Raw genomic sequence first — 23,085 nt, 5'->3', positions numbered from 1 at the left:
ATGGATGCATTTAAGTTCCAATTCTTGAACTGAATTTGAATTCAAAGTGTAAGTAAAACATTTCAGAGACTTAACTATAACAGTTCCAAAATAGAGGGAGGGTTGTGAAGGAAAAGAGTTAAAGGCCAACAAAGCAAATAATGATTTCCAGTGGGGCTTTTTTAAAGTTGCCAAGGAAAGCTGTCCCAGATATCCAGGACAGCAGAGGCTGGCACAGGCGAGCACAGGCTGGCAGATGACACATCTCTGAGGTACGGGAGAGATAAAGCCAAAGTCTCTGAAGGAAGAAGCCTCGCTGTTGCGATGTTGAGCCATGTATGCTGCAGTTTCAAATTGGCAACCAACGCAAATGGGATCTTGGCATGCATCAACCTGCAGCATCCAAACATCAGCGAGCCCGCGGGACCCTGTGTCTCTGACAGTGACGAACTGTCAGGCTTTTCAAAGCCTGGCCTGATGCCTCCTGCCACTGAAACACCACCAGCAAGCGGCGGGGGTTTTTCCCCCGTATTTTTCATCCCTCTGCAGGTGACAACGCTAAACTGCGCCTGAACCGGGGGGCGGCATCCACCATCGGACCGGTCCCTGAGGGTACTGGCCACCCCTTCCCATGAGGGCTGGCAGAGGGCGCTGCCTCGGCGGGAACGTCCCCAACCCGCCGGCAGCCCGAGCGGAGGCGGGGGAAGGCCGGCACAGCGGGCTGGCACCTAGATGGCCGCTGACAGGCCTCGCCGCGGGGCGGCGGGCCTCGGCCGAGGGGACACCTCGTTTCCCCCGCTTTTCCCTCCGCTGCCGCCGTCCCCTCCGCCAGCCTTGCCCGCCCTATGCCCACCCGGCCGCCGCGGGCACACGGCTCTTCCCGCCACCGCACAGCACATGCTCGCTCCGCCCCCGGCGGGCCAACGGGAGGGGTGGCCTCCTCCGCCGCCGGTGCGCATGCGCGGGCCGCCCGCGCACGCTCGGTGCGGGCGGAAGTGGGTTGGCGGCGCTGGCAGACAGGTACTGGCGGGGTGGTGCAGGAGTAAGGCGGAACGGGCCGTCCTGCTACCTCCGCAGGGCTGAGGGGAGCGGGCGGGAGGGCCGGCTGTGGAAGGGGGGGGGGGGTCTGTCGCAGCCCGGAGACCCTGCCGCCGCGACCTGGGCGCTGGGCCGCCGCCCCGGCGGGGCAGAGCCCGTGGCGGTGTGTGAGGCTTCTGTGAGACCTACAGTTACCTTCCCTCCCTGAGCGACCCCGCACACGGCCTTTGCTGTGTCCCCGCTTTGACACACACAGGGCTTTGCCGATTAGAAGTTCTTTTTTCTTTTCCCTTCTTTTCCCTTCTTTTCCCTTCTTTTCCCTTCTTTTCCCTTCTTTTCCCTTCTTTTCCCTTCTTTTCCCTTCTTTTCCCTGACGCTGGCTGTACTGAAAATAATTTTTTTGCTGCAATATGCCTATGCTAATACACCTAAGCTCTTGGTTTTAAAGAACTTCTTGCAGTTGCTGGATTGGCTCTAATAACCATTCACATCCTGAAGGGATCTGCTTTTTAGCCCTCTCTTCCTGAGGTCTGTTTTGCTGACCGGCCTCTTTTCTAGAGCTGAAATGTTGTTGAGATGAACGTCAGTGGAAGAATTCGTTTTCCTCGGGTAACATTCGATTGTGGCCTCTTTTGCACAGTATCAGATTAGTAAATTTTAATCTGAAATTAATAAAGGAGATTTTGGTTTGGTTTTTTTTGGAGAATTCTTGTTGCGTTCTAGTGAAAGTAAGTATGTATCAGCCATGTTATTAAGAGTAAGAATGGCCTAGGACTTATTTCCAGAAGATAAGTGCCTGAAGATCTATAGCAGCAGCAAGCTGAAGCCTTGCAACTGAGGGAATAAGATGTGCCACACTGCTGACTTGGTTTTTCCTTCTGTTTTGGTTAGCTGACGTGATGTTTTCTCTTGAGAATTCTCAGGGAAATCACAAGGTAGACTGCTACAGAAGTTCCAGACTACAGACTTTGTTCTTCATGAATGGCCTTCTTGATTTCATTAACACTGCTGTATAACAAAAGATTTCTCTTGAGACTGGTTGCAGGTTGAGTTCATGGTATTTCTGCACAGTCTCCTTTGTTTAATGGTGTAAGTGTTCACTTTTATGCGAAAATTTTGCAGAAACTATATAGTATATGGCTGTGTCTACATATGTGCGCACATTTAAAGTGAGGCATTACCTATTTAATAATTGCTTTAACTTTTGCACAATTTGCCCGAATATTGCGCTGACTAGTATTTGTGTTCACAGGGGCTTCAGAAATCTACCATTTGACTGACCACATCAATAAGATGCTGATGCTCTTGGCTATTCCTTCATTCTTTATGAAACTTTGGTGAGGCTTCCTCCAGAGATCTACACGATCATCTGTTTTATTGTCTGATTTGGAGAAAGAGTTTACATGTCTCTCTGCAAGAAGCACCTGCTTTGATACATAGGCATGCCTCTGACTGCTGCAGCTTCCTTTTCCCAAAATAATATGAATCCCCTTTATGTGATTTTCATGTATCCCTAAAGTATTTCTTGGTTGTAGAGAAGGGAGTAGTCTTTCCAATTTACCTTTCGCATCTTGTGTTTCCTTTGCTTTTCTGTTCCAAAGCTACTCTCTCATTAGTTATTGAAAAAAATTTTTGTTCTAGAGTAGGCTACAGGGGGATAGTCCATTTATTGTAGTGACAGCTAGAATCAGGACCCAGTAGTGTGTGTCTTTGGCTTGAGCAAAAGCTCAAATTGTTGGGGGATTTGAGTAATCCAGGCAAAGAGGTGTTGATTACTTGGTCTTCTGTGCACTGGATTGAGGTACTATGACGATACACTGTAACAAAAACAGATCCAACTTTGAATTCCTCCTCCATGAAGTTAATTCTGGAGTTAAGATAGAGAATATTAATATGCTTAGTTTTCATTCTTGTTTTTTTTTTTAGGATTATGGGCTTGTAGTTATTACAGTGGAGTTGTATTGTCTATAATATTTCATTTATTTTCTAAATTTTTGTCAATATGAACTAAAAGTGATAAAGCGTGTCTTGCATCTTATAATTTATGATGCTATTAGGGGCTCAGGGTTTTTTTTTCTTCTTTTAAATATGTCTTGATGAATTTTTACTGAAGAGAATAGCAGAATTGTAATATTTTAGATGACTAGGCATAGAAGATGGACTTATTCATCAAATAAGGGCAATGGGGGAAAGTCTTGCTTTGTTATCTCCGCCTTCTTCTAGAAAATGCTTGTTTCTCTTGATCTGGGAGGAAAAAAACAAGACATTAATTCTGACTGTCATTACCCTGTTTTCCTTATATTACTTGTTCCTCATGTCCTTAAATATATGAGGTCTATGGGACATCATTCCATTACTGGTGAAAGGATATTCTGATTTGTTATCATCTGTGAAAGTTCAATTGATCTTCACTGAATCCTAGAGATTCTTCTTGCCCAAAAGAACTCAGCAACTTATATGTTCAGAATATCCTGGTTCTGTCAGGAGGTCGACTTGATCCTTCTGTCATGGCTAGTAAGCCTTTCACAAAAAGGCTTAAATATCCAGGTTCTTCCTGACACCCTATTTTGCAGTGCAAAGCTCAAAAATTACAGTCTTTAAACCTTTTCTAGAGCCACTGTTTGATTTTATAAGTGCATAAGCCTCTGAGTGTATACTTTGTCTTAAACACTGAAGTTACCAGGCTCTCAGAACCTGTACCTGTTGTGTGCTGCACCTAAAAGGAAATGCTAATTATTTTGCTTTCTGTGTGAACTGATGAAAAGACTGTGAGTCTGAAAGCTTCTCTTGTTTCTTGTTCGTGCACCCCAGACCATACCTAGCTGCCTAATTCAGGTCTGTGGGTGTTAAAACTCTCAAGCTGATAGTGAGAAGGATGAGGTAGTCCTTCAGACGTATTATAAGAATTTTTCTCCTGCTTCTGGCCTTAGAGATAGAGACATTCTGTGACTGCAGTATTTTGATGGAATAATGTCCTCGTTGCAGAAGAAAAAAAAAAATAAATTACTGCATATTTCTGTTGAAGGTTAACTCTTGCTCAGAGCCATTTCTACTAGGCAATTGTTTTCTGGTGCACTGTGATTTAAGATGTTTTTTATGCTTTTGGAATACATGTTAATGTTTTGTATGCACTTAAAACAGAACTAGTGGATTGAAGTACGAGTGTTCCACTGTCAGAAATTTATGGTCTAGAAAATTAGCAGGTAGACAGTCAAGGCTAGGGCAGAGCAGCACATAAAAGTTCAGCCCATAGCCATCATCAGTGTTATATTTCACTTGCTTAAGCGAGTGATATATATCACTTCTTCAGGATATTACTTCTGGGTTCTCATACAGTGTACATCCTTTCATATAATTCTTTGCTTGTTAAAATTATTAAGTTTTTTTGGTCACTCTCTCTTCGTATTTTTGTCCCTTTCAGCTATTGGAAGGTTGAAGTTCAGCCTTCAGTGAACTGTAGTTCACTGCCTCCTTCCTTCTTCTGTGTGTGTGTTGTGCATCCCTCCTGGGGACTTCCCTTCCAAGACTGTCCTATGGTGCTGTCTGCCTTTCTTGCAGCTTGTTTTTTTTAACCACCCATCTTTGTGAATAGCTCTGTTTACGCCACTTACAGACTTCTTGAGCAGCGGACTCAAGTTTGGAGGGATTCTTGTTAATGTTATGCAGTCAGCCTTTTGGGAACAACAAAGATACTTGACAGACTTATTTTCACTTAGTTGCTATTCAGGAGAGCTGTGAGCACCAAGGGCGGCACTAAAGATATCTTCATGTAGATTTGGGAAGCCAGTGCTGTATCAGTTTGGTTTTGAAAATTTATTTTTATAGCTCTTAGAGCTGGATACTCATGTCTTTATTTTTTAATTGCAGAGAACAAGAATCTGGGAACTTTAGTGGTTAGCAGTTAAAATGCATGACCTTAGTTTTATATGTACCGAACTTTAAGATCAGGGAAAAAAATAAACATCTTGTTTTCTACTTGAATGTTATTTACATAAATATCCTAAATTGCAGGAGTATCCAGTAAGTAAATAATATGGGCAGGTCCCACTGCATCAGCTTACGCATGGCTCCCATTTAGAAATTTTCCTTTGTAACCATGAAGTCACACGTGGAATATTTGTCCCATTAAAATAAATGGCAAAGGCTCTTTTTAAATGAAAGCAAGGGAGTTGCAGAATTTGAGGGCAATCATCAGAGAGCGATGAATTTTTAAACCTCAGTTCCTTTCTTTGTTTTGTTTTAACAATGATGTTTGAATTTTAACAAACTGCATTTTGCTGTTAGACATCCTTGTGGGAGGAAAAAAAGCCCAGAAAAGTCTATTTAATTGCTCAAGTACCGTAACAGAGAGAAATATATATTGAAAAAAAAAAAAGTGTTAATCCGTTATGTTCTACATCTTCCTAGCTCATTATAGTGTTGCTGGATGAAGATCAATATTGCTGATTAACTTTGAAGTTGACTGTTTCTAGGTGGAATAGATCAGCTTCTCAGCCTGCGAGAATATGGTGTGAAGTGGATACTTTCAACTGAAAAGCTTTGTAAGACTTATAGTTGCTCTTTTCACTAGAGGCTTGAAATCCTAGTAAGCCAATGACAATACTGTCCTGGTTCATGTTGAAAACATACAGATAAAGACATAATTTTTAGCATCAGTTAGTGATATTTTATAGAAATTCTAACTCCTAATACTTCACTAGTTAAAGCAGTCAACAGAGACAGAGGAACATCTGCACCAGGCTTTTGCCTCTTCTTCAGCTCAAGTAGAAATTGAAACCTGTTGGTTGTTGTACCTCCCAGCTCTGTGCTGGGCTGGGTTGACCTTGCCTGGCCCCCGGGTGCCCATCAAGCCCCTCTGTCACTCCCTCTCCTTGACAGGACAGGGAGGGAAAATACAACGAAAAGCTCGTGGGTAGGGACAAGAAGAGCACTCGTCAATTACCATCATGGGCAAGAGACTCAAACTTGGGGAAATTAATTTAATTTATTGCTGATCAAATCAGAGTAGGATAATGAGAAATCAGAACAAATCTAAAACCACCTTTCTCCCCCGCCATCCCATCTTCCTGGGCTCAGCTTCAGTCCTGGCTTCTCCACCTTCTTCCCCTGAGCAGCACAGAGGGACATAGAATGGGGGTTGTTGTCAATTCATAACACTTCATCTCTGCCACTCCTTCCTCATGTTCTTCCCCTGCTCCAGCATGGGGTGCCACCCATGAGAGACAGTCCTTCATGAACTTCTCCAACGTGGGTTCTTCTGACGGGCCACAGTTCTTCACAAACTGCTCCAGTACACATCCTTTCCATAGGGTGTCACTGTATCCTATTGGATACATTTTAGAGATATATATATTGGGTCTGTCTGGGATAAAGTGAACTGTCTTCATAGCAGCATGCATGGTACTGTGTTTTGGATTTGTGACTAAACCAGTGTTGATAACACAGCAGTATTTCAGCTGGGGGGACATGAGTGAGTGTCTCTGTGGGTGCCTATGGGCTGGCCAGGGTCAAGCCACCACAATAGCACAGACAGTGAGAAGGTAGAATTCTTGTCCAGTGCTTCCTACAGCTCACCTGTGAGGTTACAGCAGGACTGAAAAAGGTGTCACACGTGTTGACTTTTGATTAATGTGCTGTGCCCCTCTCCCCTCCCCCCAAAAAAACCCCGCAAAACCACCAGCATTGAAACCAAAATTGGTCAACACCATTACTGTTGAGTTTTGTGGATGTTACTATGTCTTTCTAGCACTTTGGCCATCAGGTGTTATGAAGGAAAAGGGTATCGAGATTCCAATTAGAGATCTGTGAACTCTTGTAAGAATTTAGTATCTGGTGTTTCGTATCAGGTAACTGACATTTGATAATACTTCAGTTTTACCCCAGTAAAAGAGTGACATTTTGTTAACATTTTATGATGTGTTGAAGCTCCCTGCTGTCCGGTCCAGGTCGTTGATCTTCATTGTTTGTGTCTTCTGGGTTCCTTTCAGAAGAGTAAAATTCTCTGTGAGGCAAAAGACTCAAAAGTTTAAGTAATTGGGTGTAAGTTTGTCATTTATTTGTTTGAGATGTAAGCCAACATGTTCTACTTTGCAGTTGGGACAGGTTAACATTGTACGCAGATAATTACTGAGGGGAACGTTGTTAATTTGTAACTGTTACTAATTCTTGTCCAGTTACCTGTCTCTATATAATTTCTGCTTGTATCCCATGTAATAAACTTTTTGAGTTGTCTCTTCTTAGTAGTCAAGTTCTTAAATTTATTCATCCGTATTTGGTAAACTATGTCTGTTGTGCAAACTGCATGGCGTTTTGAGTAACGGTGCCTCCTGGAGCCTCTGTGTCTTCTGAATGTTGTAAGGCCTCCTTATTTCATGCACACTGGGGAGGGAGTTACAGAGAAGCAAGTTGCGTGTTGACTTAGGTTGTAAAGTAGGGGAATATATACTGTAAGCAGGGAAGATGCATGGAAGTGTGGCCTTGTTAACTTTCCAGTTACTGAGTCACCCAAGTTCTTGGGGCTGCTTAGTATTTTGGAGTAGATGAGGACTGGTTTTCAAAGTCTAAGCTACAATTTAAAATTAGACCTTCAAGTCAGGAGCTAATATTTTTCTTATTTGAGATATGGTATTTATCAGACTCGCTAGAATGTATTTTGCTTTTAAATGCATACTTTATTGCCTGGATATAATAGCTTAAGAAACCAGAGGCTGTTTTGCTATTACAGCTTTTTTAACTCTTAAATGTGTTAAGAAAAAAAAGCTGATATTGCTAGTGAAAGGTTAACTAGTCTTCTAAGAATTGTAGGTTTAAAATTATTGTATATTATGGACAACTTCTCACTTCCGTATATGACAAAGTAAGAGCTGCAGTCTGTGACAAATGGTAAGAGAGACGTACATAAATTGGAAGCTAGGAGAACTCATCCTGCTTATACTCATTTTGGCTGAAATACACTTGAACAAAAGTATTTTATAGAATTCTCATTAGCGAATGTGAATTCTTGGTATTATCTGTCAGTCAAGAGTAACAGCACTGGGGAATTTCTGGAAAAATGGGGAAGGAGGAAGGATGGACTCATTCAGAACTACAGAAATAGTCATGAGCAATAAGTGAAGTTGGGTATCTTTGGATACTGGAGTGACAATAAGATGGAATTTTGATTTTCTGAAGAACCTGGTATTTTTTTAAAGAATGTCTGTAATATTGCTGAGTGTCTGCACCTATATGCATTGACTTATGTTTATAACTTATGATCCAGTGGTCTTTCCATTTGGCAATGGCTTCCCATTTACGTTTAACTGTAAGTGAATGTTTTGTAAGATTTCAGTCTGTCTAGCACTGAAAAAGTACATCCTAACTGAAATGAAAACATATTTTAAGTTTTACTTAGTAGAATACCAAGTTTTGTGTCAAAACTAAAGTATAGGAAATGTGTATTTTATTTTTTTGTTGTTGTTCTTCACTGTCATATAAGGATTGCTAAAACTCTGTCTGAAATTAGGACTGTGGCTACAATACTGCTACCCAGGTTTTCAGAAATTAGAAAGCATTTTTTGCTTAGTTTATTAAAACTTAATGAAAACAAAAGATTGATAATGCTGTGACTTTTCTGTAGATACCCTCTTGAAATAAAAATTGTAGAGCAAAAATGCAGATACCCCAAGAAGAACAAGATGACCATGTAATGAGAAAATATAACAATAACTACTTACTGCTAGATGACTTTCTTATATTTCTTATATGTTTAACCACTATAATAGACTAATCCTCCTCTCCCCCATTTAGCACACTGAGAACAAGCAGTAGACAAGTCATACGTTTCTTTGCTTTTTTCCAGTGTTTAGCGTTTGTAGATGCCCATTTTATTTTCTTTATTATTTTTTCTTTACTTAATACATCAATCAAATTTTTTAATCTGTACATAAGCGTTTTTTATTCATTATAAGTTAAAAGGATCACTTCGGTCTGATGCAGTCAGATTGTCTTATAGGGAAACAGCTGGATATAGAGACTGTTTATCCACGACCTGTCATTCAAAGTCTCTCTTTGGTTTTTAATGTGCATTTCTGTACAAAAAATATTCACATTATTTATATTACCCTTTGCATTCATATATAAAGTAATATTTTGTTGACATTTGCAGTGTTTTGGAACGTTTGCAAAATAAAGTAATTTGGATGTCTGTCTGTTGCCAAGGAAATGTTACTTTCTCTCCTTGCTATTTGTGGTACTAAGAGATGAGGCCAATCCCTCTGAAGATTTTTAGTGTTACATAATTAAACTTCCTTATTATGAAACAGATAGATAAATACTCACCTTCTGAGTAAATTGCAACTTCTAGTAACTCTTTATTTGAACAAGATGAGTAGCTTCAGGTGTCTGTTTATCATTTTTGTTTAGATAAAGCAGCCATGCCTGTTCAATTGCTGAAGATCATTAAAGGAAAATCTGAGACTCCACTACCAAGCCATTTGCAGAAGGAGGAACTGAAACATTTGCAAGAAGGCTTTGATCATACCAACAAATATTTTCAGGTAACTTACTAATAAAAGAATTTTGGCTTATTTTGAAATACCTCCTGGTATATTTGTAAGGGACGTCCATATTCCAGCTCAGTTGGTGACTTGCTAGAGCTGTACGTCTTTGTGTGCATCTATTGCATACCCTTAAGCAACACAAAATTATGACCCTGTCGAACTTTGTTGCATGTTGCTGTTGACTTCATTGATTCACAGTTCTGCCCCTTCCTCTTGTCAGATTTAAATTTTATATTTTCTTAGTTTCTAAACTGTAGACCCATTTAAAAAACACATTAATATGCTGAAGGCTGTGCTGAAAATGGAGAGATTGGGGGAGGTTAAGTGGTATTTTGTTTTTAAAAAAAATAGTAATAAGCACCACCATCCTGTTAAAGATCAGATTTCAGAGTAATGATTTCTAAAGCAGTTTTCCTTTCTTGTATGAGGCAATGCGATATCCAGTTTTATGAAAAGAGGACTCTGTAGTAACTACCTGCATCAAGATACAGTTAGGTTTTTTATCATTACCAAGTGTGCATTTATATTTCACTGTAGTCCCAAATATACTTCATATTGTCAGTACAATCCTAGCGTACTAGTGAAACGTAGAATTTTTTTTTCATCCCTAAAACAAGTATATTCTGTAAAATGCAGTGTCAATTCTTGAGGGTTTTCTTTTTTAACCTTTTAAACTTTTTTTGTGAATGGTTCTGAAAAGCCTTTTAATCATCCCTGACACTTAAGGGGCAGGAAATCAACATCATGCCAAGCTTGCCTTCAGTCTGTTACCAAAAAAAAAAGGCAAAAAACAAGAAAAAAAAGCAATCTAATTCTGTAGAAGAGCGTAGGTGGCTTGAATCTTTAAAAAATAGCACAAAAAAATTAAAAATGTGAGCTGAACTGGCCTGATGATTTTCTGTATCCAAAAACCATTTTTGTATCCTCATGTGTGTATTCCCAGTTCTAGCTCTACTGCTTATCTGACCCTGTGATGGAGTCAGTTGATGAGAAAAAAACTGCCAGAAGACTATCCATATTGATGGACAGAGGGTAGTTTGCTGCTGCTCTCACTCTCTTGACTGGTTCATTATGGTGTCAAAGAGATGCCAGGAGTAGTGCAATTAGGTAAAGCGAAGGAGCAAAACTGCCCTTTTTGGAAGCAGGCAGCAGTAGTGGGATAGAAGGTGATTTGATTGAGAATGATCCAGACTCCCTTAGGTCTTGTAAAGGAACAAATGGAAACATCAATAACCAATGCTGCTAGTAAACAGGATTTTTATTCCTCAGGGTGTAGTTTTCTGTCACCATTCACCTGTAGGGCAAAAAGGCTTTCCAGCTTTTAAGACCTATGTCCGCAAGCACCCTTGACATGGAGGAACAGGGATTCTTGTTCACAAAGGAAATGCTGAAAGAGACAAAAACAGATTATAAATTAGAAAATGTTTCTGCCAAAATAAATGTTTCCATTAGGAAACCAGAACAATTATTACCAGACCATGATTTAAAGCATACATGCAATGTTATGGCTGATTACTGAAAGAGAAAGTGTATAGAATCTGTTTCTCATACTCCTGCCTTATGTTAAGAGAATTTCATGCTGCTGCCGACACGGATTAGTAGGTGACTAAAACAGCTTGGCATAAAAACAGTACAACTGGAGAGCTGATAAAGCTAGTGCTAATGCACCATTGAATTCATAGGAAAATCCAGTTCTGCAGGCTGAGCTTGAAGCAAACCTTAGAATGCACTAATGTTAGGTTATCTTAGTGGTGGCACAATACACTGTCACACTAGACCTTCCAAAACAGGGATCAGGTCCTGCTTTGAGGAGGGGGGAAGGGGAGAGGAAGGTTTTTATGAAGTGTATTCTGAGAAAAAGCAACAAAAAACATCCAGTATGCTTCTCTCTGGCTGTTGTGCCTCAATCCTTTCGTTCTTCAGAAACTTTTTTGCTTTCTGGCATCCCTCTGAACAATAAAAATTTTAATTTAAATTTGTGGGAACACAGCACAAGCAGTGTCCATACATCCTCAGTCATGATGTCCATTAACTGAACCTGATGCCTTCTGCCATTAATTCATCATCCTCTGGATTTTACTGTGGCAAAGGTGAAGCAAACCTGAAAATCAGATGCCAAATCAGCTGTTGGATCAGTCTGAAGAACAAGGCTGTGGCAAGGAACGAGGCAGGTTCAGTAGAGGAACTGCCTGTAGTCAGTTTAAGAGTCAGTCTAGTGGCATATGGAATGGAGAGGTTTTTGGAAGAAGTTTGTCTATGAGCTCAATAAGCAGTGCAGGATTTGGGGGGAAAGAGTGAATTTGAACAGGTTTTGCTACGGTAGGTTTTGTTGAAGTTTGGAGCCTAAGAGTTTCAGGCATGTTGAGAAAGCAGTGGGTAGTATTTCTGCGGAGGAAGACAACTACAGTGTCGTTGGTTGGGCCAGACTATTACAGCAAAGGATGTGGTCCCAGAAAAATTTGAAAACTCACTGGAAGATACTTGGATGTAAAAGTTAAAATAGAAAGTAAAAATGGTCAGAAAGCAGTCCCTCTCTCATCAATGTATTCTGCTTTTAAATAGCATGCTTGTGCGGATTGAAATTTCTTTAGTAAGAAAAAAATATATATGTAAATACAGGATGTTCCTGAGGTGACTTTGTTTCATTGCAAAGAAAAATTCTGTAGTATTTTATTTCCCTGTGAGTACAGTTCAAGGCAATCTCAGCAAGAACAATTATATATAATACTTCACATTTTAAACAAAGCTGTAATTTTGAAAACAAGTGTCAAACCTTTCTGTAAGTATTCATAGACAAATCTCAGAATTACTTTACAGATGCTGATTGTTAAAATAAATATTCGATACTTAAGTCTCCTTACAAAACTCATTTGCCTTCCCTGTGAAAAGTAGGAACTTAACTGTTAAAAACATGCGGTCATAGATTTTTGACCTTCATTTTGGTGTTAAATGAGGCATTACTATTGTCTCGAAAGCAATAAAGCAATATGGTACATGTTAAATCTAATTCAACGTGGCTTTTTTTTTTAAGTGTAGTAAAAATAAAATATACTATGGATTGGAAAAGGATGATTTGTGGAGTCAATATTTCTTTATAAAACAGATAGTAAAGTAAATTGTTGGGTTTGATTTGGATTCCTCCTCAGTCAACATGTAGTAGGACTAATTTTGCTCTGAAAAGCTTCTACAGCAACAGTTCACTGCTGTGTATTTTATCCTAATTTGATTTAAGAAGCGTTTACTAACTTTTAAGTCAGGCTGACTGTGTTTACTCTAAAATCATTTTTTTTACCTGATTTACCTGACTGTCCTCTTAATGCTGCTTTTGTGCATTTATAGACAGATTACCCCTGTTGTCTCTTTACAAGAAATACTTTATTTCCTGTGCTGTTTGTGTAGTTCTCTTAAACGCTTCATAGAATCTGTTTTCAAATTTTTGTATTTTTCTTTATTGAACCAATTTCTGTGGTTTTATCCTTGAGAAGGATACAGTGCTTTACCTGCCATACTGTGGAAGAATGCATTTGACTGACATTTTACTACTGTTGAAAGAGAACCTTTTTTGATGAAATACCGTCTTTTTAACATAACGCATTTGTTCCAAAGAGATGTTAACACCACCGAAGTTGCTGGTCTGTGATTTTTGCTTCATTGTAACTTCAACTTTACTGTAAAGAGAATATTTTTGACATAATTAATAGAACCTTTCCATCTTACAGAGCATTTGTATTATTGACAAATTAATTGGTCTCTACAGATTCAAAACGTAATACTGTTCGCCCAGCAGTACGTTGTTTTTTTTTTTTTATTTTTCCCCAGATTATTTCTCTTCAGGTATATCTTTTATCTTTTGACTGTTATTTTGTTTTGATATTTATGTTGTAATCCTTTGCCAACATTTTTGGAGAAATTGCTGTATATTTTAAGATTTGAATCACCCTACCTGTTTATTCACCTTTCAGGTTTTGTGCCAAAACTGTAGACTTTGTGATATTATTGTAAATAATAAAAGGTACTTCCATAGGTACTATTTCATTGTTTAGTCTAATCTTATAATCTCGTCAGTAGCATCTAAGCAGTATTAACATGTAATATTTCCTTTGTTATATCCCAAGAATATTGGTCTGCAATGCTGTCTTTAGTGATTTCTATGAATTTTAAGATTTCACATGGTAATTTGCATTCATCGCATCAGTTCTACCAGTTTTAGCTTACACCTGTTTCAGCTATTATCAGTGTTTCAGTAATTTAGAGGCATATAATCTCAGTTCACGCTCTTTTTTTTTCTTTTTTTTACTTTTTAGGGTATAGTTATTCTTTCCTATCCATTAACGAAACTCGGAGATGGGACAGCCTTTTTCAAGGTTGTTCTTCAAGGTACTATATATGAGTGTACATTTTAAATTTATTTTGTTGAATGTCTTGACACATTTTATTTGACGTTGTGTTATTACATCACCAGTACCTGTTTTTTTAATGTTCAGTGAAATGTTTTCTTTAAAATACTCTCTAAAGGCATTCATTCTCTACAAAAATAGATTATTTTAAACTTATGCCAGGTACGTTATGGAAACAATACCGTCTTTATATTTCAGTGGACTTCTTGTTGCAGAATCTTTTAAAATACTGTCCTGGACATGCATTAGGTATATGTACAACTCTAATAGTCTATTTTTAAACTGCTCATCATAGAGAAGGACTAAGAAAAATGCACACTTAATAGTTACCTTATAATATACATAGTATATACTATGTAAGTGCATATTTAATACAGGTCAGTATGTTTATTAGCAGCAAAATATTTGTATTTCATTCTGGTTTAATCTAAGCAGTTAAAAAATGGAATTTCACCTGACTGCTCAGGTATTTGAATATCAGTGGACACGTTAACACATTGAAAGACCTAAGGTCATCATGTAATAAATGATACTAAAAATAATGTCCCTTTTAAGTCCAAAGCTCATCGCTCCCTCTCCATTTCCTTCTCAGCTCCTTCCTTACACTGTTTAGAGAATCATCACTTGCTCTCTCTGAGCTTTCCTGATTCTATAAATTCTGTGACTCTGATGGAACAGCAGGCTGGGGGTTCAGATCCTGCCTGCTGATACTGCTTGTGACTGGTGTTAGCAGAAGTGGATGAAGCTGATGGGACCTGAGTCAGTTTTCTTGCCGGCTTCAGAGTTCCGAAAGAGGGACGCAAAACTTCCTTGAGGCTTGCTAATTTCACCTGGCTGTTCAGGAGGGCTGAGAGCTTCTGCACATTCTACACAGCCTCAAAAAATAAGTTTGCACATCTAAATCATTAGCGTTGTTTCTGAAACAGTAGAAGGTAGAGAAATGTAAAAATAACAACATAATTTCTGCTTCAGTCCTCCTAGAAGGCTATTTATTGATATGTCTATGTCCTGGAATATCTCCAGTTTATATAGTTCTACAAGATGATCAGTGTTAATGTAAAAACTCAAATGTGACTGGATAATATTTCCTCTCTAATCCTATACACCGAGTTGTCCAGTTGGCAGTCTTTGTAATTTCTGTTCAATGTACGCTGATGTACAATGTGTGCACATTTTAAATGGTCCTCTTACGAAGAATATTCTGCTTGATATGTCTGTAGTTAGCACATAAAAGCAGTTGTATGACTATTTGAAAGGATTTTCTGTTTGTAGATTAATTGGAATGAAAAGTGTTAGACTTTGTAGATTAACTCTTCCTATTGCTGCCTTGTTTTGGAGAAGGTATGGTGATTGGAATCATTTCTGCTTTTTTTCCTCTAGATTTGGATAAGTGGTGTTCACGGATCAACAGCATCAATATTTTAATATATGGAAAAATGGCAGAGGATTGTGCAAACATTATACGCAATGGGGTAAAATATATATTTTTTTATTTTAGGAATCGTTTTCCGTAGATGTATGTTGACTTCTTAGCTTGTCTTTGTATAGCTACTACCAAAATTAGAAATAGTCTGTTCAGTCAGTTCAAATCTATAAATATGAACTAGAAAAAGCCAAAAAGTATTTGCTTATGTAAATTCTTTCTAACAATAATATTGAAATAAAGCAATTCTTTTTGTCAGTGCTGTTTACCTAGCAAGTAAAGGATCATGAATATGGATGACAGAGAAGTCATTGATTTACGTCCACAGTTTGAATGTCTATTGCCATTTGCTAGAAAAGAAGGCTTAGTGGGGACCTTATCACCATGTTCCATTATTTAAAGGGTGGCAACAAAGAAGGTGGAGACTCCCTTTTTACAAGGAGTCACATGGAAAAGACGAGGGGTAATGGGTACCAGTTACTCCAGGGGACATTCTGATTGGACACACAAGGAAAATTTTTCACAATGAGAACAATCAGCCATTGGAATAATCTCCCCAGGGAAGTGTTGGATTCCCTGACATCGGACACGTAAGATTCAGCTGGACAGGGTGGGCCATCTTGTCTAGACCGTGCTTTTGCAAGGCAGGTTGGACTAGATGATCCCTGAGGTCCCTTCCAACCTGGTATTCTATGATATGATAATATAAAAAAGCTAAAGATAAAAGCTTTTTTTTTTTTAAAAAAAGTTAAAACTACATACACAGTTTTCTTTATTGGCTGGGTGCTGGTGTCTTGCTTCATCAGAGATAGAAGGTTGTTTGCTTAGCTCTAGGGTAAAGGACATTGGCAAGTCAGCCTACAAATTTGTGAAGCAGTGTTGCAACTAAAGAAGGAAAAAAAACCCATAAAGTAATTACCTCAACTTAATAATTTTTTTAATTAGATTGCCTATCAGTTTGCCGACATTTCAATATTAGACAGATATCATATTAAAATTAAGTATGCAATACATTATGACCTCATGTTAGTGCTTTTTCATTTGTGATATAAATTCACACTAAATCACAGAATGGTTGGGTCTGGAAGGGACCTTTAAAGATCATCCAGTTCCAGCCCCCCTGCCATGGGCAGGGACACCTTTCACTACATCAGGTTGCTCCAAAGCCCCATCCAACCTGACTTTGAACACTTCAGTGATGAGGCATCCACAACTTCTGGGCAACCTGTTCCAGTGTCTCACCACCCTCACAGTAAAGAATTTCTTGCTTATGTACCCTTATCAACCCTCTTTCAGTTTAAGATCGTTGTCCCTTGTCCTGTCACTACAGGCCCTGGTAAAAAATCTCTCCATCAAAATGATCGAAAGTTATTTAGTGAAGAAAGTAGGTCTTTGTTTTCACGTTGTTAGAAATATTTGTTACGCACAAAAGTTAAGGGCTTTCTCAATGTGGAAATAGCAATGGCTTAATTAGAACTTTCTCAGGGTTTTTTCAGCTCAAGTGGACTAGTACGCCTGAACTCTGTTGATCTGTATGTTGAAAAAAGGTAAAAATTATAGCAGACCTTAGGGTACGACATCAAAATATCACTTAAAGACCAAGTTGCTCTGAATTTATGGAACATTTAATTTTAATTTCAGTTCAGAGACACGCGTATTCTTTTTATGTAATTCTGTCTAAGGTTAAATAATGACTTTGCTTGGTTACCAACTCTTTTTTTTTTTTTTCTTTTTTTTGAGTGGGAAAGATCTATTTGTATTGCTTGAGAGTGATCTTGCTGTTTCTGGATAGTGGCTTACACCCTGAATTTTATCAGCTTCAAAGATGCATGCATCAGTTCATGAGATGTATGGGACCAAAGCTGCTAATTTAAGGAATTACACCTATAATTAGAGCTGAGGCATTTATATAACATATAGTGACCTATATTATAGTTTTTATATAATTATGTGCTTATAAATATTCAGCCACTGAAAACCTTTGAATCCCTAAGTTTTCAACATTGTTAATCTGACTAAATTAATAGTAATTTGATGAATATGTATAGATTAGAGAGAAAAAACTGAATGTTTCATTATTGCTTTTATCATGTAGACAATCCTCAAACGGCAGGTGACATACGCCGTCTGCCTCTTCAGATGGGTAAAAAAAAGTATCTCGTCCAAGAAAAAGTTTAGTGTTTCTCTTTTTTCAACAGAGATGTAACTGCTCTGAGATTTTTATCACTTTTCAAATTTTAGTTGAAGTCAGTAAAGAGGTTTCGAAGTTACAGAACATGTAGGACAGACTGACGTGAAAGTGAAATTTATCTCTGTAAAAAGCAAGGCTAAATATAATAACTGCTTTATAAATGTTTAGGGAATAGTTGAAGAAATTTATTTGAAGTTATTTACGAGCTACTGCAGCATGTGAAAAAAAATAAATTGCAGGATCACGTGCCATAGAAATGAAAGATGCTAGCATATATCTTTGTAGACCCTTCTCTCTCTTTGTCACTCTTACCTTGCCTTATTTCCAGTCACATAATTTGTTTTATTAAATATTAAACCAATATTAATAATGATAAATAATATTAAATAAATAGGAAGAATACTTGCTGTATTTTTAATGAATCTGTAAAATACTTCAGAAGTCCTGCTTAGCAATGTGATTCCTTGTAATTTGAGGATTTTTTTCTGGCATCAGTTACCATATGGCTTCCATCAGCAGACAGTCAAGCTTGTGTCATGAACTGAACGTGTTAAAACTTTGTTTTTGAAGAAACCAATGAGTCTTAAGAAACATTTTCCAGCAAAAGGTGCTTGCTCTGACAGATGATATGGTGGTAGGTCTTGGGAAGTATACATTATCTGTAGTGTGCAGTCTATTAAATAAATGTCTGGGTGAGAGGGCAAAAAAAATAATTTGATAGGACATCTTCCTCTGTTTACATCTACTGTATCCTCCAACCAGCACTGTAGGTTATGTGAAGGAAGAGTCAGTAACACCTTGTGATTGTGAATGAAGGATTTCACAGACAGAATTATTTCAAATGAATTTAGCCATGAGGAATAAAAATTACCTAGATCCTTTAGTAGAACATGTTTAGAGATTGTGCCGTTAATTTGACCTGAAAATTGGTGAATGGCCCTTTTCAGCCCTTTGATACGTGTGAGCTTGAGAGAACACCAGGGAGGGGCTTTGGGCCGGGTGGTACAGTGTGCAGCTCAGAGTATTCAATTTTACATTGGATTCTGCTGTGAATCAAAGCCTTGTTATAATGTTTGTCATATGCTACGATCAGGAAAATCAGTGCAGTCTGTTTAGGGCAGAAAAATCTTTCACAACCATCAGATATGTATAAAATAAGAAGTGATAGTATTTATACAGATTTCTCAATTCCACAGAATTTTGACAGAGAGTCCAGGATAGGATGTTCCTGAACTAATTTGCTAAATATAAAAGCTGCGAAATCTTTTTAAATTTAAAGAACAAGTCAGTTTTATTGTCCTGATAAAAATACAAATCTTGAACAAGGCCCTGAGTGGCAATTAGAAGTTGGAAAGATCAGTACTAAAGAGCTGAGCAGGAAACCACAAACCACAGGCAACAACTCTTAGACAGCCAGAGTGCACTAAAGCCAGTGTTCGGTCTTCCCCAGTGAACTGAACTTTCATGGTACTTTCCACATGTACCAAATGAGATTTTAATTTTGGAAGAATCTGAAGGAACAGAATGATTTCTGAAACTAGTTGCAATTGGGCAGCTATGAAGTAGATTTAATTTTTTTAAAACCAAAGTTTTAGCCTTTAAAGAATTACTTCAGTAAGGTCCAGTACTTTTTGTTTGCTGCTTACAGTTTCACACTTCACAGTTTTTTAAATCTCCGTATCGTACTTCCCATACTATAACAGCTTTAGCTAATTAGTCTGGGGGGAGGAGCAGGCTCCTCCCAAAAATGTGAATAACCATGTTGTTCTTGTCTCCTGAGAGTCTTCTGCTTCTGTAACAGAATAACCATTAGCAAAACTTTTGTATTTCTTTTATTTCTCACTTCCTTTGAATGAGAGTAGTAGAATTGCTTTTTGCTGTTTAAAAATGTTGGTTGAATTTGATAGTTTGTGTGTGTGTATATATAAATATATATATGTGTATGTGCAATATAATACTCTTCTGTTGACATGAAAATCCACCAATTTATGTAAATGGCTTTGATTCCCAAGTCAATTATAAGGGAACTTCTAGTAATTACTCTTAGCTAAAGGTGAAATGGAAACTAATCTATTTTGAAAACTAATATAGCAATAAATTTCAAAGCACTGTGCAAACCTTATGTAAATTTTTTTGCATGTTTAGAAACTTCTAGTCACAACCTGTCACGGTGGGCCATGAATTTGAATATACCTGTTCTTTCTACCTGTAAAAGTAGATTCTGACATTAGTGCTGCCTTTTTTCCTCATTGAAATTGCGTAGTCCTTTCACAGGTGTTTTTTGAATGTCATGGTACTCATTGTATCTTACATGAGAGTGATCTAATATTATTCACAAAAAAAGTTTCCATTTATTATCAGCCTGTGTAAAGGCTTGAGTCTGTGTAATTCTAAAGTTCCTTCTGATACAGGAGAACAAGACAAGCCAAGTCAGCTGTACAGAGCTCCAAGCCTGACTCAGCAACCAAGTCACAGGATCTTGTGCAGCCTGCAATCTAATAAAATGCTGAAATGGGAATAATGTATAGCAAGGCATAGCTTTTTAGCTGAAGGTTGATTCCGCTGTTGAACGAACACCACGAATAGCGTCAGCAACAGTGAAAGGAAAGACAGATGCTAACACATGGTTTCTGCTAAACAGCTGAGCTTCCTGAAGCTTGTGTTTGACTGTGCGTGTATCTGGAAAGAGTGGAACAGCTTTAATCTATGTTAGCAGGATGCAAGGAATATTGAGTTGTCTAATTGTTTTGACCCATTTTAACTTATTTAGCCTTGAGTATGGCTTACACTTAGGTGACTTACATATTTTCTTTTAGTCAAAATATACATTGTATTCCCATTTATGACACTACATGAAAATCACCATGCCCTAAATAGTTTCGTTGTGTATTAAACTGTCCGATTAAACTTGTTTTCTGCAGTAATTTTTTTTTTGCAAGTCCTTTAATAACTAAATGTATCACTGTCACTTAAGCTAGCAGCCTTTTTTTTTCTTGCTCAAAACATTAAGGTTTTGGATCTTAAATCATTTAGAGTAGCATTGTCAGATTGCTGAAATAGCAAAAAAGAGCCATCATAGTGCAATATTTGGCTAAAACTGTCAACTTTAATCAGAAAACTCTTTTATTTGTTGTAATCAAATAAACACATGAACAAAAGTCTTTCAGTAAAAGCTTATGGAAGTGCTTTTGGTAGAAGGTCAAATAGAAATAGGGTTCCAAGTCTGTTTATTGGAATGGGTCACACTGGTACAGCCTTGCTCTACAGTTCTGCTGCCGACGGAGCTGACTATAAAGGAGCTTTACATTGTTTCAGAGTTCCCAGCATTATCTTTGTTTTGTCAGATACTTTTCTTATCATCTCTTTCTCCTAAATGTATTTTCGATCTTCTCCCTTTTTTATATTTTTTTTTTGGTAAGGTTGCTACTAAAAAGGCAAGTTGCTGCAGGGACTTTAAATCATCCTTTTCTTGTTCGCTTTGGGGTGTCTGAGGAACTTTATACCAAAGTGAAAATGCAGTTGCAAATGTAATTTTTCCCATTCCAGAATCTCAGGAGTGATGCCACAAAAGTTTGTAATGTCTCTTTTGCTACCAAAAACCTACCTATTGATTCCCCTACCTGTGTGACCCTTAAGGAAGAAATTGGAAGATGTCAATCCAACCAAAACAGAAAATATCTACAAGGAAGGTCTCTTCAAAGTGCAGCTGTAACCCAATAAGAAATAAGCTCTGAGAAAAGTGTGTTTTGTCACTTCTGAGCTGATGTGTGATTCCTTTTCTAGCTTATTGATCTTACCCAGAAAGGAGCCACTCTTCAGTATATTTGAAGGGGAATGATTCTTTTGCTTTATTCAGTGTGACGCTTCCCCTCTAGCCCTTGTCAAAATTAGCACTCAGTCACAGTAGCATCAAGAGCGTGAAAATTTTAGCAGAATTTGAAAAAAAATCCTTGCTGGCATTGGTTGGAAATATGAATTCTGTGGGTAGAAGAACTAAACAGAGAAACTTAAAGGCAGTGTTTAGAATTTGTTCAGGATTTTTGTTTCTTGAATGTCTTGAGACTTTAGGGTGAAATTTCACATCACATACTCTTAAAATAGAGTACGTGGTACAGCCTGCGTAATCACCTGTTTATCATTCTGTCCCCATAGGACACCTTCGTAGTTGCAGGATTTAAGTTGGCAAAATCGCCTACAGCGAGAGAGGATGGTAGACATGGTTGCCACTTGGAGGTGTCTGAAGAAGCTGGATCAACCATTTATGTACGTGGGTACCCAACTTTTTTTCATCTTCTTTTCTCCAAATACCAACATTAACATTTTGCTTTACAGTAGGAAAAACAAAATCTATTAGAATCTGAAGTACTACAGGTTATTTTAGCATGTCCATTGGGAAACAATCAGAACATATTTGTGTGCGTGTGTATGTGTGCATACAACTTTATAATACCCCTATCCATGCAAGACCCAAATTATCTCAGGCCTCCCAGATAAACTTCTGCTTGTTGAGTGCAGAAATTTGACCTTAGTTGGCTTTAGATAGATCCCTAGAGCTGTTCAAGGTGTTCTTGTGCATAACCCAATGCACTAATGCAGACAAGGTAGAAGGTGCAAGAGTGGTCTTAGGTCTATCATTTTTAGTTTTCTCTGGGCTACGAGTTTGCACTGCTTTAACTCACATCATTACACTTTGCCTTTGAAATACATGGATTCCTAGATTCTAGATTTTTGAAAGAGAATTACACCCCTTTTTTCTGAGGGGAATACTTGTTCTTTTGTACTATTCTCACATCGATACTGTTCATCTTAAATGCTTCCATCTGTTGAGATATGGGAGCAGAGATACGGGTGTGTTCTGCTCCTGCTTCTGTTTGTCTGTGGTAATATATCAGCAGTGCACCTTTGTTGTGACCACTGTGTCTTTGCTTCAATAAATGTTTGCTACCCTTTTTAAGCCTAAGCATTAGTATTTTTAAAGTTATAGGACTTATAAAAATTACAGAAAATTTGGATATTATTCTACATTTGGAAAGCTGCAGTTGAGGGGGAGAGGGACTGGGTGTAGAATGAAACTAAGGTTTCAAAAAACTTGCTGGAGACACTTCAGTGAGATATTTCTAATATTTCTTATGAAAGTTATCCCAACAGGGCTTCTGGTGAGAAAGTGTGGCACGTTGTTGATGACTTTAATTGTCTACTACTGTTGAAAAGAACAAGGATAGCATTGTACTAAGCTCTCAGTGACAGTGCTGCAAACTCCGTGCTGTAGTCAATGAAAAGGAAAAGGCACGATCACTGGAGAGCAATATAGCATTACATTATATGGTGATATAGTGTAATGATGATATATGGGTAGAAAAAGTATGTTTTCATTGAAAATAATAGAAAAACTGTGCCCTGAGTCTGGGCAAATGTATCTAAACCAAATGTACCTAAATTTTAGGCACTACCTGAGGCACACAGTTGAGTATTGGCAGAACCTCATGACATGCAGTCAAATCCCAAGAAAGATGTGCAGCT

At 38.1% G+C, this 23,085-nt stretch overlaps 1 protein-coding gene across 7 annotated transcripts in view; it reads left to right on the top strand.

The window, feature by feature from the left end:
- Positions 1 to 874: 874 nt before the first annotated feature.
- The window catches only part of POT1 (protection of telomeres 1), a 95,052-nt gene continuing 72,841 nt past the window's right edge, over positions 875 to 23,085 (top strand). For 3 of the 7 annotated variants that reach the window (XR_008466382.1, XM_054201173.1, XM_054201133.1), the window contains exons 1-6: positions 875 to 999; positions 2,270 to 2,354; positions 9,418 to 9,551; positions 13,859 to 13,931; positions 15,332 to 15,423; positions 21,718 to 21,828. Coding sequence is in view for 6 of the 7 variants with exons in the window: in XM_054201173.1 (XP_054057148.1) it covers positions 9,429 to 9,551; positions 13,859 to 13,931; positions 15,332 to 15,423; positions 21,718 to 21,828 (399 nt within the window). In the remaining variant the exon portion in view is untranslated. The other 4 variants (XM_054201154.1, XM_054201145.1, XM_054201162.1 and 1 more) reach the window with 4 other exon arrangements.

Source organism: Rissa tridactyla, chromosome 1 (genome assembly GCF_028500815.1).
Source record: "Rissa tridactyla isolate bRisTri1 chromosome 1, bRisTri1.patW.cur.20221130, whole genome shotgun sequence".
NCBI classification, from domain to species: Eukaryota; Metazoa; Chordata; class Aves; order Charadriiformes; family Laridae; genus Rissa; species Rissa tridactyla.
Note: the sequence above shows the minus strand (reverse complement) of the source record. Positions and strands in the feature narration are given on the sequence as shown.